Raw genomic sequence first — 21,445 nt, 5'->3', positions numbered from 1 at the left:
TTAGAAGTCTGTAATGCTGGGAAAGGTTGAAGGAAAGAGGAGAAGACTATGACCAGAAGCAAGGTGGTTGGACTCTATTACGACAGCAATGAATGCACCACTGAGAAACCTTAAAGGCCAAGTTGAAAACTGGAGAACATCTATCTATGTGGTTGCTAAGAGTTAACACCAACTGGACAGCACTTAATCAAGCACTTTGGGGCCCTGCAATCAGTCCTAAAATAGAGATTCAAGCAGCATGTAGTGGTGGGGTAAAGTGATCTACCTTTCCATTTGGCTTTCCTGAAGCTCAAAAATTTGAGGTTCTCAGGCAGTTCAAGTACTGACCATCTAGAAGTCTGCTTAGTTGTACACTGTAAAAGCACTTGTTCAGGAAAATTGTCATTCTCTGTTAAGGAATACTGAATGTGGATATGATTAATATTTATATACTGCTTTTCAATAAAAGTTCCTAAAACTTAGATATAAATAACATGCATCCATTGTGAAAAAATATTCAGCTATGCATTTTGTTTGTTTTAAGCTCTGCCACTTATAGGCTATACTGAGTCTGCAAAAACTCCCCCAAAAGCATCTAACCTTAAAAAAACCCATACACCATCAGATGTTCTTACATGATATCTATTGGAACACATATGGAATAACTCTTGGATTTTATTAGATGTGATTGTTGCATACACATCCCATATGTTGAAAGGCCTACACCATGAATATGAAATAAGCTACACCTAACTGTATTTCTTACACAGAAGTGCTTTGGCTGCCCCAAACAAATGCTACAGCTCCTGTTAATAGCAACCCACTCTCATGTTTATGGAGCAAAGCAAAAGTCACCTCTGAACTATCAGAATGATTAATTTCCTCCAATTTCTAACAGTGATCCATTTCCTCAAAAAGCTGCCCATTCCCCATCCTTTGGCTTGCAACCCTTTACTGCCTAATTCCAGAACAAAATGGGTTGGCTGCGGCTAATTCAGGGGCGAGCGTTTGTTCCAGGCCAGGGGCTGAACCCGCGATTGCCAGCATCTTTCCAGAGACGCCGGTCTGGAAGACCCAAGGCCCGATTTGGGGGAGCCCGCTGAAATGAAAACAGTAGATCGGCACTAAGCCTATGTTCACCTCAGATACCCTAAACGGTGTGTTTGTTTATATCACGGGCGGCCACACTTCCCAGCTTTCAGCTTAGGCGTAAGTACTCATTTGGAGGGATGGTCCACGGATGTTAGATAGAAATTCCGTTCATATCCTGCTAAGCGGGATTTCGGGCGCACACACACACACACACACCCCCAGCAGCTTGCACTTCCCAGTCACTTGCCGCTCGGAGGCTGGCGCGGGCTGCATGTCTCACAGGAGAAACGAGGGACAGGCTGTGAACCTGAGAGAGAGAGAGATCGAGAGAGAGAGAGACTGACTTGCGAGCCCGGAGCAGAAGGAGGCCTCAAGCAACGGGCCTTAGGGCCTGCTCGCTCCGCCCTCTCTCCTCAGAACAGAAAGCAGCAGAACAGCAGCAGCGGGAACATCGTCATCGAGGAAGGAAGCCGCAGTAAAGCCGCCTTTGGGGCAAAGGGACCGACGCGTGGGCGGCGGCGGCGAGTCGGGCGCCTTGAGGGGCGGGGCCGGGCCGGGGCGAGGTAGGCCGTGCGCCTGCGCAGCGCTGGTGGTGGGGGCGGCTCGGTCTGCCCCAGACGGTTGCGCAGCAGCTGGAGCAGACCTGCGTGGCTGCGAGCGGGGAGGTTCCTTCCGAGACGTGGGGTGGCGGTGAGGAACAGGCGCTGTGTGCGCTCTGTGAGGGGGTGCCCGGCTGGGGGGAAGGCGCGGCCCAGGAGGGGAAGCCGAAGCACAGGCGCTGTTTCGGGGGAGGAGCGATGTCCTCGGCTCCGTGGAAAGGCCCGCTCTTGTTGCCGCGCTTCCCGTTCGTAAAGCGAGCGTGCCGTCTGTTATGGTAGTTACTTCGTTCCATGGCCCTGAAACTATATTGATGTTCCCAGCACAGATAAAGACACGTTTTTGTTCCTCAAAACGTGCCTTCTACTTATTTTCTTTCTTTATCCCATTTGTGATAAATATACCTGATATGTACATCTCCAGGCGGTATATAAAATTTAAAATATTTTTAAAAATCACAAATTAAAATAATATTGATTTGCACCCCTATTTTGTGCATGTCTATGCAGAAGTCTCTTGAGTTCAAGGGAGTTTTATTTGTCTGTTTGTTTGGCTCTGTGGTCGCCAAGAGTCAACACTGACTTTACTTTTTTAATTCTAACATATTTGTATACTGCCCAAAACTTAATCCCCAGCCTTAATAGGCACTGAGCCAGAGAGGCTGCTCACTGCCACTCTTCTTCCAGCTGAGGTCTGAAAAGGTATATGCATCCAGCTTAGAACAGTTCTTGGAAGCCAATTCAAAAGTGTAGCTATGGATTGTACTGGCTGCAAGAATAATCAGAGTCTTAGTAAATCACAGCCCTCTGTGCATGTTATGTCCAATCATTAATTTTATTTATTACATTTCTATACTGCCCAAAACTTGCGTCTCTGGGCAGTTATGTGCAAGCATGCACATAAAATGTAGCCCTATTCACATGTTGTGCTCAATACATGCACATCCTGTGTACAGTGTAGGCACATAGATCTGTATGTATGTACAGTTATTCACATATTACGTTCTATGCATATATAATATTATATTTTTTTGTCTGTACTCTGCATTTGAGAAAGTCTGTACCCAGGTTCACTTTTAAAATGAGATATGCCTCATTTTAACACTGTCATTCACACACAGACACATACATGTGTACAAACAACTGTACCTGAATAGGGCTAGTGTGCATGTGACGGTGACTAGTTTGCCTTAAAGTTGAGATGAAGCTCCCAAGTTACATAATATATGGAACTAGGCTGATGATTGAGCTTTCAGCAAACCTTTTCCATACTGGTCTTCTGCAAAAGCAGAAGCTGATTGTGAAATGACAGTTGGGCATGGAAATAGGATAGGAAAGAGGAAGCTGAATGCTACATGCATAGAAAATGACGATTGCTGAATAAGCAGGAACATGCTCGTAACAGAGATAATGGGAGTGTGTGAGGAGTGACTTGTGGTATGGTGGAAGAAGGGAAACTGTTTAAAATATGTTCAAATGAGATCTAGATTTCATAACCAATTTTAGCCTTTCCTTCTCATTATTAGATGAAGGTAATTAAACATTCTGAAGAGGTGCTAAAGGCAGCCCTGATCTCCAAGGATCCACAACTTGTGAAGCTTTATGAGAAGTTTGAACCCAAGGAGAAGCTTTTGCTGGCTGAAGCATTTCGGCCAGACAGTGTTCTCTTTAAGCCCATCACACTACATTCTGAGTCAGATTGGATTTCTTCACACCCCGAACCCACCCAGGATTTTGCCCAGTTTTATCGTGACCCTTGCAGAAACACACCAGCTCCCCAGAAGAGCCGGATTTACATTCAACCCATTGGTAATATCTACCTGATCAATTCAATAAGCAAAACCTAGTAGCTTGTAAAAGATTCAAACCTACCTGTATGAGTCCTTCATACATTTGCAAGGCCTATTGGGCCTCACTGTCCCCCTGCATGAACTGACCAGGTAACTTGAACATGCACAGTACTCCCTGCAGCAACACATTGTAGGGGAAGGCTGATCTTCTTCAAGGGATCTCTGATAAGCTTCCAAGGAACCCCATTGTTTATTGGTTTAGGTTTAGCAATTATTAATTCAGCAATAACAGCTTTTGAAAACCAGGAAAGCCTTGTTACATCTGGTATAAGAAACAATTTTCTATAACCCTAGTAGCTATAACAAGAGCTACAGTACTTGGAGCTCCAAGGATTTATTCCTGGTTGAACCTTTAACTATCAGTGAACACAATTTGTGAGGCCCAAGCCTACAAGCTCTCATTAGTATGCTTTATTCTTGAGAATACTCTCATCGTAGTTGGTGGAACAACCACTCCTATGACAAATAAGAACATGCAGAAGTGAGAGCAATAGCTTAAGCTCTCTTGCCTTAGTTTATTGACCGTGCCTTGTTTCCCATTCCTCCTGTTTGGGATCCAGGGCTGCTGTCTGACCATGTACAGCAGAACTGAAGAGGTTCTGTGTGGAGTCAAGGCCTAGTGGAACTGTACAGGATCACCCTGCAAAGGTTCCTAAGCTTACTTTATGACAATTGACTCCTAAAAGGAAGTGCTAAAAAGATCCAGGCATGTACCTCCTTAGACAGTGCAGTCAGTTGGGTGTTAGAAAACCCCCCAAATGAAGCAAAGCTTCAGACTGGTGGTCAAACAGTAACAAATTTATTATGATGTATAACACACAGATAAACTCATAAGTTTTATTGAATTCCATGATACTTGCAGCCCAGTCTTATGTGTATTTACTCAAAAGTAAGTCCCAGCAAGTTCAGTGGAACATACTCCTAAGTAAGTGTGCCATAGACTTGCCTAAATTTCTCCAGTGCAGCCCTCTGATTCATTAGATGGACTATGGTCTTTGGAAAACCACTCCCCCTGAGCTTTGGTTCCCCATTTTAAAACTAGGAATAATGATGATACATACAAGTGCTGTTGTGGAGATGGACAAGATAACAGTTGTAAAGTACATTTCATATTTTAAAGAATTGTGATAGAAATGATTATTTTTTAAAACATGTAATTTGAGAGGGGGGAAATCTGCTCTTTTGAAGCAATAATCTGCTGCTTTTCTGCTCTGATTTTTTTAAGGTTCCTTTGGAGATTCCAGAGTCAGCACAGATGTCTACATGAAATGGCTGAAGGATTACTGTGAAGCCTTTTACTATGGCCTGACTGTCAGAATCCTGGGTCCAGTGCCAGTTTCACACACGGGTTGTGCTTTCCGGGTTAATGAATATACACACAATTTGCAGATTCATGCAGGTATGGGGAATAGATGGGATACTTTTAGATCGGACATGCCCTCCTGGCTTGATTAGTTCCAGTTCTGGGGACTGGTTTATACATCTCAGCTGTTTTAAAGTAACATTGTCTAGTGGCAGAGGAAAGGATGAGGACTGAATAGTCAATTACTGGTATTTTTTGGGATGTAAATAAAAAAGAATCACAAACATTTGTTTTTATATGAGTTTTAAGGAACCTTCACGATTTTGAGCCTTTGGAAAACTTATCCTGTTCTGTGGTTCTTATGCAGCCAGCAGCCCAAACCTTTGGGTGTTGCAAAGTGTAAAGTTGCGCTGTCGAGTCGGTGTTGACTCTTGGCGATCACAGAGCCCTGTGGTTGTCTTTGGTAGAATACAGGAGGGATTTACCTTTGCCAAAGTGTACCTTTAGTCACTTTTGTCCAGTTGGACTGGGGGCACTGATTAGGCAGTGGAATGTATGTGGGGAGGGCACCAGGTTTTGAGCAGAATGGGTGCTTAAGGGTGGGAGTATTCATTGCTGCTGAGTGTGGCAGGGTGCAGGGGCACCCCGCGGGTGGGGCGCACCAGGAATATGCCCTGTTGCCCTGTGGGACAGTCCGCGCCTGCCTTTAGTTATATATGGTGTCTGTATATTTTCTCTGCATGGCAAATTGTGGTTTTTGCCAGGTGGATGTATGAATGTACGTACATATGTATGTATGTATGATAGCGAGAGGTGGGGGTTGGAAAAACAGTGTGGGGTGGGAAGGGTTAAACACAACACGGTTTCCTTGGTCCAGTTTGACAAAAGTATGTGATCATCCCACAATATGGCTTATCACAGGGACCCCATCTCCCTCGATCTGTCCATATTGGTTCTAAACACTCTAAGACAGTTAAGTATTTATACTGACTGTAGTTCTTTTTAAAACATTGTACTAATGAAGAATACAATCCACATCACTTCCTGTGCTTATAAAGTGGGTGTGGTGCATGTGGATATCCCCTGGATCCTAAGTGATGGATTCCGCCATGAGCCCCACCACCTGCTAAGATCATCTAGAGAGGTTTGCCTGTGGCTGCCGCCAACTCATCTGGAGACTACTCGAGAACGGGCCTTCTCCATTGCAGCCCCTGGACTTTGGAATGTGCTTCCTTTTGAAATAGGAGCCTCTCCATCTCTGGCAACTTTTTAAAAGGCACTTATTCACCCTAGCTTTTAATTAGATTTTTAATTTTAAATAATTTTAATGCTGGGTTTTAAATGTTTTTAATCTTTTAAATGATTTTAATTGTTAATTGATTTAATGTTTTAAATTATTTTAATTGTAAACCACCCAGAGATGCAAGATGCAAGTTTTGGGCAGTATAGAAATATTTTCATCATCATCATCATCCCCCAGTGAGGCACTACCTTGGCGTGGTTGTGGGGCTTGTGTGCTCTGAGGAAGGTGAGAGCTATGCCAGAGGTCCAACCATACTGGACAGGTCTCACCAGAGGAGCCAGACAAAGAGTGCCTCTCCCATCAACAATATGGTGAGACGTAACTTTAATAAATCTATACTGGATCGGTCGTCGCCCGGGTCAACAAGGACCGTGCCAGGTGATATAGTCCCTGGACATCTGGTGGCAAGTGGGCAACAGGACTCAGGATCTTCAGTTGAGCAACCAGGGATGAAGACAGCAAAGTTACTGGAAGAAATGTCGCTTAACCAAAAAAAATATACGAAAAATGCCAACAAGGAAATAATGATCTGCTATTACAAGTCTAGTCCATGTAGAAGAGGTTATTTAAAAAGAATACCAAATTTGGAAAGAGAAGCATCCAGATACAGAAATAACAGAACAAAGGCTAGCAGACCAGAGAAGATACATAATAAGAAATAAAGTATTCACAGGAGTTGAGCTGGAAGAACTGGAAAGAGCAACACAGGCTCAAGATATGGAAGAAGAATTACCACCAATTGAAGAAGTTGCTCAGGCGCAGGTGGAGGAGGTGTTGGAAATCGAGGATGCCACTGTTACTGAACTGTTAAAAATCAAAACCAGGCAACCTCCCCTTTGCCTTCACCTCAAAACCCCAAATGCCGTTTAACAGAAAAGCAGCAAGAACTAAAGCAAAAAATAACTGAACACATGAACCAAACAACCACCAGGGTTCGACTTCCAGCTCTAAAAACAGTTGCCAAAAAACAACTTGCTCAGGCATAAAAAGATATCAGTGCTGCACTTGCAGAGATAACAACCAATAATTTGCAAGAAACAAACCAACTAATGTACAGTGCAGCAATAATAACAACACAAGAGCTCAGATATAAGATCAGTTGACCTGTAAAAAAAGAAAGCAGTACATCACCTAAATGGAAGATTAGATGAGAAAATAAAATCTCCAGGCTTAGATCAGATGCTAGTAAATTGAAAGATATGAAAGAAAAGAAGCTGAAGAATGAAAATACCAAACAGTATCTGATCCAAAAATACCACCTAGATTCAAGGAAAATTAGAGAAGTCCTGGAAATAATAAAGCAGCAAATAACAGCAGTGTCAAAGAAGATTAGCAGGTATGAAGCCAGAATTACACGACACAGGCAGAATCTCCAATTCCAGTTGAATCAGAGACGTTTCTACCAAAGCATAGAAGGAGAAACTGCAAGAAACCTAGAGACACCAAATAAAGAAGAAGCAGTGCAATTCTGGGGGAAATTATGGGACAATCCAATAGATAATAATAAAAAAGCAGGCTGGATGAAAGAGGTCAAAAAATGTAACCAACAAATGCAAGATCTAATAATAACACCAGAATTAATAAGTGAAAGAGCAAAGAAAATTAAAAATTGGACTGCGCCAGGCGACAATGAACTGCATGGCTTTTGGCTTAAACACCTAACAAGCCTTCATAAACAACTATCAAAACAGTTCAATCACATTTTGCAAGGAGGTGATATTGAACAATGGCTAACAACTGGGAAAACTCATCTCATAATGAAAGACCCAGCAAAAGGTGCAGTTCCAAGTAATTATAGACCGATAACCTGCCTGCCAACCATGTTCAAATTATTAACTGGAATAATAGCAGATGAAGTCATGCAACACTTATTAACTAACAAACAGCTTCCAGTTGAACAGAAAGGAAATTGCCCGAACACCAGAGACACAAAAGACCAGCTGCTGATTGACAAAATGATTTTAGAAAATTGCAAGAGAAGAAAAACCAATCTAAGTGTTGCATGGGTTGACTACAAGAAAGCCTTTGATTCATTGCCTCACACATGGATACTAAAATGTTTAGAAACAACTGGTGTCAGCAAAAACATTCAGATATTTATAAAAAAAGCAATGAGCATGTGGAGTACACAGTTAACAATCAGTGGCGAGACACTTGGACAGGTTAGCATTAGAAGAGGCATTTTCCAAGGGGACTCACTATCCCCTCTGTTGTTTGTAATCGCCATGACCCCACTTTCACAAATACTAAAAACAGGCCTCGGATACCAAACATCTAAAACATCAAGTCAAATCAACCATCTGCTGTACATGGACGATCTGAAGTTGTATGGAAAGTCCCAGTCAGAAATCGAATCACTGCTAAGCACTGTCTGTATATTCAGTAGCGATATAGCAATGGAGTTTGGACTAGACAAGTGTGCTGCATTAATAATGAACAGAGGGAAAATAACAAAAACAGAAGGAATAGAACTGCCCAATGGAAGCAAGATCAAGAACCTGGAAGAGAAAGAACATTACAAATACTTGGGCGTTCTCCAGGCTGGTAACATCACACACACTGAAGTTAAAAGAAAAATTGGAAGTGAATACATCAGGAGAGTTCAAAAAATCCTCAAGTCCAAGCTCAATGGCGGGAACACCATACAAGCCATAAACACCTGGGCTATAGCTGTTATCAGATACACTGCAGGAATAATAGACTGGACCCAGGCAGAGCTAGAGACTCTGATCGTAAGACCAGGAAAATCATGACCATCAATCATGCTCTGCACCCCCGCAGTGATGTCGATAGGCTATACCTCCCTCGCAGCTCTGGTGGAAGAGGAATGCTGCAAGTCCATCAAACAGTAGAGGAGAAGAAAAGAGGCCTTGAAGAATATATCAAGGACAGTGAAGAAGATGCACTTCAAATGGTCAATAACGCGAAACTATTCAACACCAATGAAACAAAGCAGGCCTACAAGAAAGAACAAGTCAAGAACCGAGCAGAAAAATGGAGAAATAAGCCCCTGCATGGTCAATATTTGCACAATATAAGTGGAAAACCAGACATCACCAAGACCTGGCAATGGCTTAAGAATGGCAACTTGAAGAAAGAAACAGAGGGTTTAATACTGGCTGCGCAAGAACACGCACTAAGAACAAATGCAAAAAGAGCAAAAGTCGAAAAATCCACCACAAACAGCAAGTGCCGCCTTTGTAAAGTAGCAGATGAAACCGTGGACCACCTAATCAGCTGTTGTAAAAAGATCGCACAGACTGACTACAAACAAAGGCATGACAAAGTAGCAGGGATGATACACTGGAACATCTGCAAAAAATACAAGCTACCTGTAGCCAAACATTGGTGGGACTATAAAATTGAAAAAGTGGTAGAAAATGAAGATGTAAAAATATTATGGGACTTCCGACTACAAACAGACAAACATCTGCCACACAATACACCAGATATAACTGTAGTCGAGAAGAAAGAAAAACAATTCAAAATAATCGACATAGCAATACCAGGGGATAGCAGAATAGAAGAAAAAGTAATAGAAAAAAATCACCAAATACAAAGATCTACAAATTGAAATTGAAAGGCTGTGGCAGAAAAAGACCCAAATAATCCCAGTGGTAATTGGTGCCCTGGGTGCAGTTCCAAAAGACCTTGAAGAGCACCTCAACACCATAGGGGTCACAGAAATCACCATCAGCCAATTACAAAAAGCAGCTTTACTGGGAACAGCCTATATTCTGCGACGATATCTATAACAACAGCAACAACATTGACAATAAAATTCTTGCATCCCAGGTCCTTGGGAAGGACTTGATGTCTGGATAAAACAAACCAGTCAATAACACCTGTCTGACTGTGTAAACAAGAAATAATAGTAATAATAATAAGTGGTCTTGGAGTGGGCATGGCAAGGCAACACACATAGAGACACTTCTATCCTTGCTGAAAAATAGTGAGGCACTATTTTCCAAAGCATCTCGCCTCCCCACACATACACACAAAAACCCTTGGTAAAGTCTTCACATATATACTCACTTTATGCTGCCAAGGAATATTCTTTGGCTTGCTGTGGCTGGACATTTGGGTGGATGAAGGGAAGCAAGGTTGCTCAGCTCACCACTTCCTTACCTTCAGCCCAAGACAAGCCCTTGTGATGAGTTCAGATTCAGAGCTGAAGGGGACAAGATGAGCATGCTTGCATGCATACTTTGCCCTTTGATACTAAACCCATTATGGGGGCTGCAGCCCAAATCAAGCTCCTGTGATGGTTTTAGGGTTGAGCAGGGTCATCTTCCTTTGGGCTGGAAATCTTCAGTGGGGCTCCACTAAGCCAAGATAAGCCTCCTTGAGTGGGGGTAGGGTGGAGCACCAGAGGAGATACTTTTTCTCTTTGTCTTACCCTTCACCACCTCTCTGTGATATTTTTGTAGGTTCTCACATATAGTTCACTGCAGACCTCACACTGATTTGAATAGAGCTGGATAGCATCAAGAACCATTTGTCTATAATTCATTGTCCCTCTTCTTTGTATTTGCATATGTGCTGCTTGTATTTGGGGATAACAGTCTCTTTTGATCATCTTCAGTATTATTCTGAGGCTGTATTTCTGGGTCATGCAATCCCTGCATTCTTTTGTCTCTCATTTTTCCATTGAGATGGTTTTCTGTGTGTTTTATACAGGCAATCTTTTGAATTACCTAAAGAAAAAAAAGCCAAAGGATGCTTTTTGCATTGTGGGAATAACCATGATAGATCTTTACCCTAAAGAATCCTGGAATTTTGTGTTTGGGCAAGCCTCCTTGACAGAAGGTAGATATACTTTTTACTGCATGATATGATATGCCTGGATACTTTGGCTTATGATAAGCTGCTTCTATTCTTGGTCTGAAATATTGTTAAGTCTATTTACAAATGAACCATTACTTGAACAGTAAAGCCATTCTGGAAGTTCACTGACTGTTATCGGAGTCAATGAACCCTTTTTTCCTTCAGGTTCAAGCCTATATAGTCTTTCCCAGTTGTGAAAAGCTTCTCACCATTCTATGCAAGCTTGATAGGCAACAACTAGGCTTGCTAAGAAGCAAGGACAGGGTGTCTAAGAAAGAAGGCTTCAGCATTCCTAGGAGTGTGCATTATTTTTCTGCTGTGCTACTGCCTCTCAGTGTGTTGTTCTGCATACAATGTACCCCCTCAAATCTTGGGTTAACCATAAGACTCAACCATATTAGAGTGTAATCTGCATACAAACTGGAGGTTAGGGCTATAGCTGAAGCTGCCTTTTGTAGTGAGCTCCTTTACAATTATTTGTAAGTCAACACAATAACTTTCTCCTAATTGTAAGAGATGGCAGCACTGGCCATGTTTGTTCTTTAACCCTGGAACCAACAAATCCAATATATTCCAATTGATTGTTCCAGTGCTATGGCATAGACATACATCTTTCTGCTAACATGAGTCACATCTATCTGTCAACATATTTCTGTACTGCTTTCCAAAACTAGATCAAAGACAAACAAATCAAAAACATAATATCAGCAAAACTGCCACAGAAAATTCAAAATTTTCTCAATGTGCTAGTGAAAGAAGAAAATTTACAGCACCTCTGAACAAATATGCATAGACCACAAGGGGTCAGTAGTAGTACATGTGAAGTACGGTAGTTATATAGTGAAATTTTTAGAGACTGCATGTAGGCAATGAGGTGCAATCTGGTTCTATGCAGACATCACACCAACCATACTTTGTACCAGCCATAGCTTATAACCTAAACCATAGCTGAATCTTGAAACAAGTAGACAAATAATGGTTTAGAGCTGCTTATCTGCTTTTGTGCTGCAGTGGCTAGAGAGGGCTGGGCATTTTAAAATGGGAAGTTGAACATTGAGTAGCTTTGGGTAAGCCTCTCTCTCCCTCCGCCCGCCTAATTCACCTTTTTGGAAGGAGCCAAAGGAATAGGTGGCATGTTTTTAGAACAGTGGTGTTTGGGACCCAAGACTGGGTCATGGGCCAAGCCAAGGCAGGTCAAATAGGGGTACAATCACCATTTTCTTCTTTCCTGTTACTTTATAAAAGGGATAAAAGAGATGGATGGCATAGAGCAGACATATACAGTACAACATTAAAAATGGTTCCTTTGTAAACTCTCTGGGCTTTGGGGTGGGATAATCCAGAAAAAACTCTTAATTTGGCTTTTAGACAAGTACAAAAATCTTCCACGTGCAAGCCTACATGTGGTGAGGAAACTGATAGCTGCTGAACATTTGAGGATGTGTTTGCACCAGAGAAATCCCCCTTCGGCCCCCGCTTTTCCTGAGTTAAACCCCAATTCGGAGAGGCTTATTGAAATAAAAGAACTAAAAAAAAGTTTTATTCAATTACTACAGACTGCTTATGTCTGAGGTTTTCTCAGCTTTTAGATACAGTTAAGAATACTTAGTAGGATACAAAAATAGGTTGTCTTAGGAACGCTTAAATGTTTATAGAGTCTTTTGCAACACCCTAGGTGTATTGAGTGTAGGCTAGTGTTTCTTATTTCAGTTACATTGCAGGTAAACTATAATAGAACAGTATCCAGAATATGCAGAGTACACACAAACACAAAGCAAAATAACATCCCTAAAGCCCAGTCTGACTAAACAAACTGTTCCATATGCTAAACCTCCTGAAGCCATAAGCCCTGACTCCTTGCCTTGTATTCACTAAACTCTTAATGAGAATTCAAGCTTCCTGCCCTCTTGTCTTTCAAGGATCTGCAGAGTTATTCTCCTGCAGCCAACCTACATGGCCTCCTGTGCTCCTCCTGCACTGAAACTTTCTTTCTTGTTCCCAGAATTCCCAGCAACAGCTCCCTAGGTCCCACCCCCTGGTGGACTGATTGGGCAATCTCTGTAGGTCACTAGCCTGTCAGTTAAGACAAGGGTCTTGACTTCCCATTAACTCTTTAGAGGGAGAGGTGGCTGATCACTACAAGTTCTCATACATGCTACATACATGCCCTGCTAACTGGGCAAAGAGGCACCTTTTACCGTGGTGATTCTCTTTATTTAGCAGGGGGAGAGTAACTGGCCCTATCCACCCCCAGCACAGTACTTCCAGTGACTGTTGCTGGTGTGTGTCTTATGTTTCTTTTTAGAATGTGAGCCCTTTGGGGACAGGGAGCCATTTTATTTGTTTGTTATTTCTCTTTGTAAACCGCCCTGAGCCATTTTGGAAGGGCGGTATAGAAATTGAATTAATAATAATACATACATACATACATACATACCTCCAGTTTCTACAGCAAACTAAAAGTGTTTTGGAACTGGCTGATGTGAGGCCATAGCTAGATCAAGGGAGCACTTTAATTTATATTTAACTTAATGGAATTGAATTAAATTACATGTCCTGCCCTATCAGCATAGTTTTCAGAGTGCCTAGCAGCAGCAGCAACAACAAAAGTACTAATACCATAAAATCCCCAAAGTAGTAACAGCAGCATAAAACAGTAGGGCTTTAAACAATAGAAGAGATAAAACAATTAAGCTCATTTAGCCAAGTGCATCTTGCAGCTGTTTTGGTCAGCAATGACTTAAGGACGAATTTCCATATGCCCTCATTGGTGGTGTTGCAGGAGATGGAGTGGGGCATCTCTCATTTCCAAAAGTTCTCTTTTTGACAGGATTTCACTGTCATTTTTACTTTTGCTTTGTCAGTTGTGTCTGTTTGTGAAATTCTCATTTGATTTCCCTTTGCTATGTTCAGGCATGGGGATCTTCAGCTTTGCCAGGTATGACAGTGACTTTTACAGTGCAAACTACAAAGGCAAACTGAAGACCACAAAAAAGCTTCCTCCAGCTGACTATTCTGTTTTTGATGGTTATTACACCCCTGAGATCACAAGTATCCTGCTGCTGAGATCCTGCAAAGTGAGTGTGTTGTGGATTCCTGGCATTACATTTTTATAGCTGAATTACACTTGTACTTGTGTAAATCAGACTTAGATTGGTTAAAGTAAAAACAGTTGGAATTAGAACATTCAACATTATTGTCTTCAAGTTGGGCATTGAAAGGTGGAGGTAAAGAAACTTTATCATAACATGCTTACTTTTTATTTTTTCAGTAGTAGCCACAATGAATCTGGTCTGGATCAAGACTGCACCATGGGGGAGGTATGCTGTATGAGCAGGGGCCAACATGGTCTGTCTGACAGCTGAGAAAGCACAGAAGGGTAGAGGGAGCTATTTTCACTGCTCTCCCCTCCCCCTAAAAGAGTTCCAGAAATATTCCTCATCTTTATCCCTCAGGGATGTATTCCTGGAAGTCAAGAAACTTATTCCTCATCTTTCTCCCTCAGGGATGTATTTCTGGAAGCCAAGACATTTTTGGAGGGAGGGGAGAGCAGAGAACATTGCTCTACATGTGCTTAGCTGTTGGACAAGCTTTTGGATGAGCTCTGCAGCAGCGTCTTGGTGAGAGAACAGCCCTTGTTTCACCCTCCCAACACTGCAGAACATGTTGGCCAGTGTTTTAAAATTAATATTTAGATGTGACTGATGCACTATTAATATTACTGTTAAAACAGTGGCTGACATACTGTGAAACATTGCTTCTGTGTTTTAACAAAGCATACATGCAATTTCACAAGAGTTCTGAATGGCCATTGGAAATAATGGCTGTCCATCATACAACTGCATTTGCACAATTTTGCACCTTCTTGAAAGAGCTGCATTACAACTCAGATGGAATGTTGTGCAATATGTCAGCCAGTGATTCCTTTTTCTATGCTGTTGAAACTGTTGTGATTGACAAACCCACATTCTTTATTGCTTGGCTTAAAAAAGATGACTTGCAACAGATAATTCACATCTTTCCAGGAAACAAGGAGGCTCTTCTCACAATCTGTGAGAAGAGCCTGGGGAGGGTTTGTGAGGAGAGGGGGCTAAGCCCGCTCTCCCTGCAGACGAGCAGCAGTCTGCTCTGGGCAGCCACAGTGGCTGCCCACACAACTGCCGACTCCGTCACGGAGCCGGCTGGGGAGTTGGGGATGCGCATGGTTCCCGGCAGCTCCAGCATGCCCTGCGCAAGTGCTCAGGGCATGCTGGAAAGACCCTCGAGCTGGGAAGCTGCTTTTCAGCCTCCCGGTCAGGGGTCTCCTTGCGAGTAGCCGCGGCACAGAGCAGCAGCAACTCACAATTTTAAAAAACCAGGTTTGCGGAGTGCTCGCTCCACAAACCCGGTTTAAGGGGAGGGGTGGTTTGGCGGATTAACCGCCTGGAGGCCACCGGGCTCGCCTGCAAGCCCAGTGGTTCTCACGGTCAGGTGAAATCGGGCTAGGCTCACTGCCTTCTCTCCAAGGTCAAAACTAGCTTAAGTTGCTTTAACTTGTTGCAGTGAACATTGGTTTAGGGTAATCTTTGTGGGAAATCAGAAAGATGCAGGGGAATTCCGTGTGAAAAATCTGATTTTTCTTTTCTTTTTTAGCTTTGTGGAATTCCAAAATATTTAAAAATCAAAGTTTCACATTTGTTTGCCCTGATCCGTTAAAGGCTCTTTAATTTCTACATCATAGAAATAAATATTCTACAATATTCTACAACTGCTGCAATGCGTTTTACGTGTGGCTGCCTTTGTACGTAGTTTGGAAACTTCAGTTAGTTCAAAATGCAGCAGCCAGATTGGTCTCTGTGGCAACTCGGAGAGACCATATTATGCCCGTTTTGAAACAGCTGCACTGGCTGCTGTTATGTTTCCAGGCAAAATACAAAGTGCTGGTTATTACCTTTAAAGCCCTGAATGGCTTAGGTCTGAGTTAGCTTAAAGAGCGCCTTCTTCTGCATGATCCCCATTGCACATTAAGGTCATTTGAAGAGGTCCGTCTTCAGTTGCCACCAACACGTCTGGTGGCGACTCAGAGGCGGGCCTTCTCTCTGGCTGCTCCTGGGCTGTGGAATGTACTCCCAGCAGAAATCTGCAGTCTGAGATCATTATTGGCCTTCAGGAGAGCCCTCATGACCTACCTGTTTGGCCTGGTTTTCCAGGGTTTTAAAAACTGTTTTAATTGTTTTAATAATGGTTTTATGTTGTTTTTACAGTTTTTGATTTTAACAGTTAATTGATTTTAGTGTTGTTTTCATGTAAACCACCCTGAGCCATTTTTGGAAGGCCAGTATAGAAATCAAATAAATAGATACTAAAAACATGTTAAATATCAGTTGTTCCAAAGCACAGGTAAAGTATGCCGTCAAGTCGGAGTCGACTCCTGGTGACCACAGAGAGCCCTGTGGTTTTTCTTTGGTAGAATACAGGAGGGGTTTACCATTGCCATCTCCCGTGCAGTATGAGATGATGCCTTTCAGCATCTTCCTATATTGCTGCTGCCCAATATAGGTGTTTCCCATAGTCTGGGAAACATACCAGCAGGGTTTCGAACTGGCCACCTCATGCTTGCTAGGCAAGTCATTTCCCACTGTGCTATTAGGTGCCTGGTATATTCCAAAGTAGCCCAACCTAAAAGCAAACCAGTTATGCTAGCTAGGTAAAATACTAAAACATGGAAAGAGATTTCTTTAAAAAATAATTTCTACACATTTTTCTCTAAAAATATACACAAAGCAGCTTACAAAATTTCAATTTATAAAATATAAAAGCCTTCGAGATATTTATGTACTCATGTATTTATTTATATTTATATATCACCCTTTGTCCTAAGACCCCATTGTCCACATTGGATAGCTTAGCATCACTTTGATCTTTAAACTGATGTTGTTTTTGAATGTGTATCAGGGAAACAAAAAGAAACAATAGGAAAAGGAAGAAAAATCTGAAGAATGCAGATGTCCAATATGAGCTCATGATGAAAGACTAAATGTGATGAAAATATTAAGAGTTCAAAACAACATTTGTCTGTTGCTCTTATTTTACACATAGTATAAAATATTTGAAGATGGTATCGGGTTTTGGATGTTTTAAGTACTTTGTCAGAACAAGTCCTTTAACCATAAAATGATTGTCTTCTCTACCTCCCACCAGATGGCGCCATATTAAAAGTGTACACCTTGAGACATAAGGGCTATAACTGTACAGTGGTATGGTGAGTGTCAGACTCTTAGAACAATTTTCCGTTTGCTTTTTAATTGACCACATCTGTGTTTCAGACCTTGACTCATGAGATTGGGCATATCTTTGGGCTCCACCACTGCCAGTGGTTTCAGTGTGTCATGCAGGGGTCCAATCATTTGGAAGAAGCAGATCAACGCCCATTGGACCTTTGCCCCATTTGTCTGCGCAAGCTGCAGTCTGCCCTTGGTTTCAGCATTATGGACAGATACAAGGTACAAAAGAAGTTGTTTTGCAACAGAACAGTTTCTCATTCAGAATGGAGCCAGACATCCTTCTGATCTGGAAGGGCCTGGAGCACCTTCCTTATGCGGCAAGGCTACAGCATGTGGGGGCTTTGTAGTCTGGAAAAGAGGTGACTGTGAGGAGATGTGATAGATATGTATAAAATTATGCATGGAGTAGAGAAATTTTTTTCTCCCTCTCACAACACTAGAACCAGAGGTCATCCCATGAAACTGAAGGCCAGGAAATTTAGGAACAAGAAAAGGAAGAACTTTTTCACACAGCACATAATTAATCTATGGAATTATTTGCTACAGGATGTGGTAATGGCCATTAGCTTGGATGACTTTAAAAGGGGCTTAGACAAAGTCATGGAGGACAGGTCTATCAATGGCTACTAGTCTGGTGGCTATAGGCCACCTCAATCCTCAGAGGCAAGATGCCTTTAAATACCATTTGCAGAAGAGCAACAGCAAGAGGGGGCATGCCCTCAGCTCTTGCCTGTGGCATCTGGTGAACCACTGTATGAAACAGGATGTTAGACTTGATAGGCCTTGGACCTGATCCAGCAGGGCTTATGTTCTTATTTAGCGTCCTACTGCTAAATGTGGGATGAATGCTCAATGCTCATGTTATCCTATCAACATGGAAGTTGTTGCAGCCTGTCGTTTCCCCATGCTGCTGAAGTAATGTGAGACCACACTGTGTCAACCAGCATCAACTGTTGGGGATCTGTCATGGGAAGAAGCCACAGTGTGGTCCTGGGCTTTTTGAGCTACCTGGTGGTAGAAGTGGTGTTACTGTGGCTCTCATGCCACAAAATATCGTAAGAACTCATCTTAGAAATCTGAATCCTCTACAGTCAAACATCCATAGTATATTAGCCATCAGCATTTCAATCCAAAGGTACATGCCAGAAGCCAAGAACAGAAGTGAGCCAGAGGTATTTGCAGGAAAAGGAAGTTTGCCTAAACAGGTTCAGAAAAATGAGCTGTGCTAAACATGGTGCAAATATGTCACCAGTCAATCTGACAAGCAAGGAAATGTATTGTCCAACTCCACATGTAGCGTAAAAGCAGGACCCATTGACCAAGCCTTTCTTAATTCCTCAGGCTGCATAATCCAGTTGTAGAGGCCTCTGGATGCTTCAGACAAATGTGAGAGAAATCTAGCAGCAGAAAAGTTCTCCTTATTTTGGCAGGCTTCATCAGCACTACCAGAGGTCCTGTGCTTTTAAGGGCACTTCCAGATGTGCTCCTTCTTGACGAGCCAATCATTGAGGCTCTACACGCAATCGGTGTGTAGAGCCGGGAGGGTTTTGGTGGGGAGAGTGGGTCAAGGCTGCTCTCCCCACACACAAACAGCAGTTGAGCCTAGGGCGGCCAGATCGACCACCCACACGATAACCGGCTCCATCACGGAGCTGGTTGGGGCTGCGGGGATTGGGGGCCGCTAGGCCCCCAGAAGTCCCAGAATGCCCCACGCAAGTGTGCGGGACATTCTGGGGAGCTCCCCAATGTTGGGAGGCTTGTTGTAGCCTCCCAGTCAGGAGTCTCCCTGCGAGTCGCAGCACGGAGCTGCACTGTGGCAACTCACGATTGGGGAAACGGGGTTAGTGGAGCTGTCGCTCCACTAACCTCATTTAAGGAGAGGGCTAGTTTGGCGGGCTAGCCACCATTGAACTAGTGGGCTCACCCACGAGCCCAGTGGTTCTCACCATGGGGGGAAACCTGGCTGGGTTCCCTTAGCTCGGTTTCCCCCCATTGTGAGAATAGCCTCAATGTTTTCAAGTTATGGTCACATGTGAAATTGCAACATTCCTTATCATCATCACCATTATCATCATCATCATCATGAATATTTCTATACAGCTTTTAAATTTAAAAAAAAATTCAAAGTGGTTTACATAGAAAAGGAAATAAGATGGTCCTTCCATGTAACAGCAGATATAGTATGGATTTTGGAACATAGTAGATTGACCCTCCCCTTTCACTCCTCTTGTATCAGTTGTGGTCTCTGGTATAGGCCTCTCAAAAAAGATGGAACAGTAATGCTAACAGTCCACATATATAGTTATTGGGCCACTGTACCCATCTTGAAGTGCCCTCACTGAAGAGGAGTTAAGCAATGTCCTCTATTTGATTCCCTTGGCTTCTTGTGTACCACTCAATATTGGGAAACTAGCTTCTTGGTCCTCTAGCTTTCAACCCATAATTACCTCAGATCATGAGATTGGAACATCCTAAATCATGTTACAGATACAGTTAGTTAATGTGAATTGCTCAAAGCCCACTTGTGTATTAAGACATGCTACTCTTTATGCAAAAACATCAATTTGCCACACATAGCATGGAGGAACATTTCTTCACTTCAGTGTGATTTAGAAGAGTTGCTATAGTTTGTTTCTTTGCTTCTCTTTGTCCTCTTCTTATCTTCAAGAAATAAAGGAGCCAAGAGACTGGAAACCTTTAGAGGAAATTGTAGTCTGAGATATGCACAAGAAAGAATTCATTATTGATACGGAATAATGATTCTATGCCAAACCAGTTGGTTTTATTGTCCATCCTAAATTTCATGCCCATTTGAGATAAATCCTCATAAGTCTTTTTATTAATTTGTATTACTAATTTGTAATACTGTATTACTAATTTGTAATACATTTTTTCTAGGCACTGCAGAGGTGGATGGAGGAAGAGGCTAATGGAACTCAAGCCCAACACAGCAATGAAGCTAGGTTAGGTTTACAGAAGCCTGTGGAAGCATTTAAGGAAAGCTACACCTGGATTTTCAAATGCCTAGATGTCCTGCAGAAATAAAATCATTGGGTTAAAGCTTGAAACCCTGCTAATAAAGAAGTAGTACAGTAAACAAAGGTCCTGTGTAAGGAGCAAATTGATGTCCAACCATTACCAACCTTTGGCTCTTGTGCATATCTCAACACAAAGAACCCCAGTTCTGAAAATGACTGTGTAGCAGACCAGAGGGGAGCTGGTTGTTTTTTACCCAGTCTTTTCAAAAAGGCTTTAATTGAAATGGTCCCTAAGGTTGGAACTGGAGGAGAATGAAAACAGAGAAGCAAATTATTAAGATTTAATAGGTGTGATGCATTTTATTTCCTGTTGTGTGCAGGAGGTAAGTGCTATTCCCAAGGCCACATAATAACTCCATTTCCATCTATAATCCTATTATTACACTTCCTTGCTTATTTGCTACTTGTTCTCCTTGCTACCCAAATAGTCAGACTTCCCACTGTGCATAAATTTGGAGGTTAATGGTGAATTTTTGTTCATTATAGACCTTTATGTGCCTCTCATCAGAACCTTATGCACTGTTTGTTATTCAGGTTCTTTTATAAAAGTCTAAACAATCTACTGTTCTTCAGATGAGAGTGAGAGAAATAACGCAACATGGCTTTATAGGATTCTAAAATTTAAATATGCTTAAATATAATAAATCATTTTAAAATATAATAATCATTACTGTAACTATTATTTCATTTAGATTATGACACCTGACAAGAAAGTTACGGAAGCAGAATGCATGCATGCAAAGAGCTGCCACACTAAGGGACAAAACAGACAAGACTCAGGAGAACTATGATTGGATTTCTAGATGTGATGTTTAAAACAGTGGTGCTCCAGTCCTTCCTGAATTGGACTGCAGCAGCAACACTAGGTAGCAGCCCTTTCTCCCTGTGCCATTTTCCCAATCTAAATTGCTTTCCCTCAAAGCTGTGATTAGCCCCACAGTGGAAAACATATAGGTGCCTATGATTCTCTTTTCCAGTTCCCCTCCCAGCCTTTGCACTACAAACCCAGCATGTGTGGGTTTGCAAGTACTTGTTTGTCAAACTAATGTGTATTTTTGCCCTGAGGCTGCACTTGTATGCACACTTAAGCCTCACTTTAGTTGGTCAGTGTGCATAGGATTGATGCTTGCAACCTGAAGTCAAGAGCCCTATTCACCCCCACCCCCTATACCAATACAATGAATGTAAGCATTC

The 21,445-nt window shown here is 42.3% G+C and overlaps 1 protein-coding gene across 4 annotated transcripts; it reads left to right on the top strand.

Moving 5' to 3' along the window:
• The first annotated feature begins 1,283 nt into the window (after positions 1–1,283).
• On the top strand, positions 1,284–21,241 carry AMZ2 (archaelysin family metallopeptidase 2). Of its 4 annotated transcripts, none has more exons than XM_053298512.1 (7): positions 1,284–1,634; positions 3,194–3,476; positions 4,743–4,916; positions 10,804–10,932; positions 13,864–14,027; positions 17,256–17,432; positions 20,112–20,314. In XM_053298512.1, exons 2-7 carry the CDS (start codon positions 3,194–3,196, stop codon positions 20,256–20,258), a joined length of 1,074 nt encoding a protein of 357 aa, XP_053154487.1. In that variant the 5' UTR covers positions 1,284–1,634; the 3' UTR covers positions 20,259–20,314. The 4 variants fall into 4 exon arrangements, with proteins under 4 accessions (XP_053154487.1, XP_053154488.1, XP_053154489.1 ...); XM_053298513.1 differs by lacking the exon at positions 1,284–1,634 and adding an exon at positions 1,642–1,761; XM_053298514.1 differs by lacking the exons at positions 1,284–1,634; positions 20,112–20,314 and adding exons at positions 1,650–1,945; positions 20,944–21,241.
• The last annotated feature ends 204 nt before the right edge of the window (positions 21,242–21,445 follow it).

The sequence above is a fragment of the Hemicordylus capensis genome, chromosome 2, assembly GCF_027244095.1.
Source record: "Hemicordylus capensis ecotype Gifberg chromosome 2, rHemCap1.1.pri, whole genome shotgun sequence".
Taxonomy (NCBI): Eukaryota; Metazoa; Chordata; class Lepidosauria; order Squamata; family Cordylidae; genus Hemicordylus; species Hemicordylus capensis.
The sequence above is the reverse complement of the archived record's forward strand: the minus strand, read 5'-3'. Positions and strand labels throughout refer to the sequence as shown.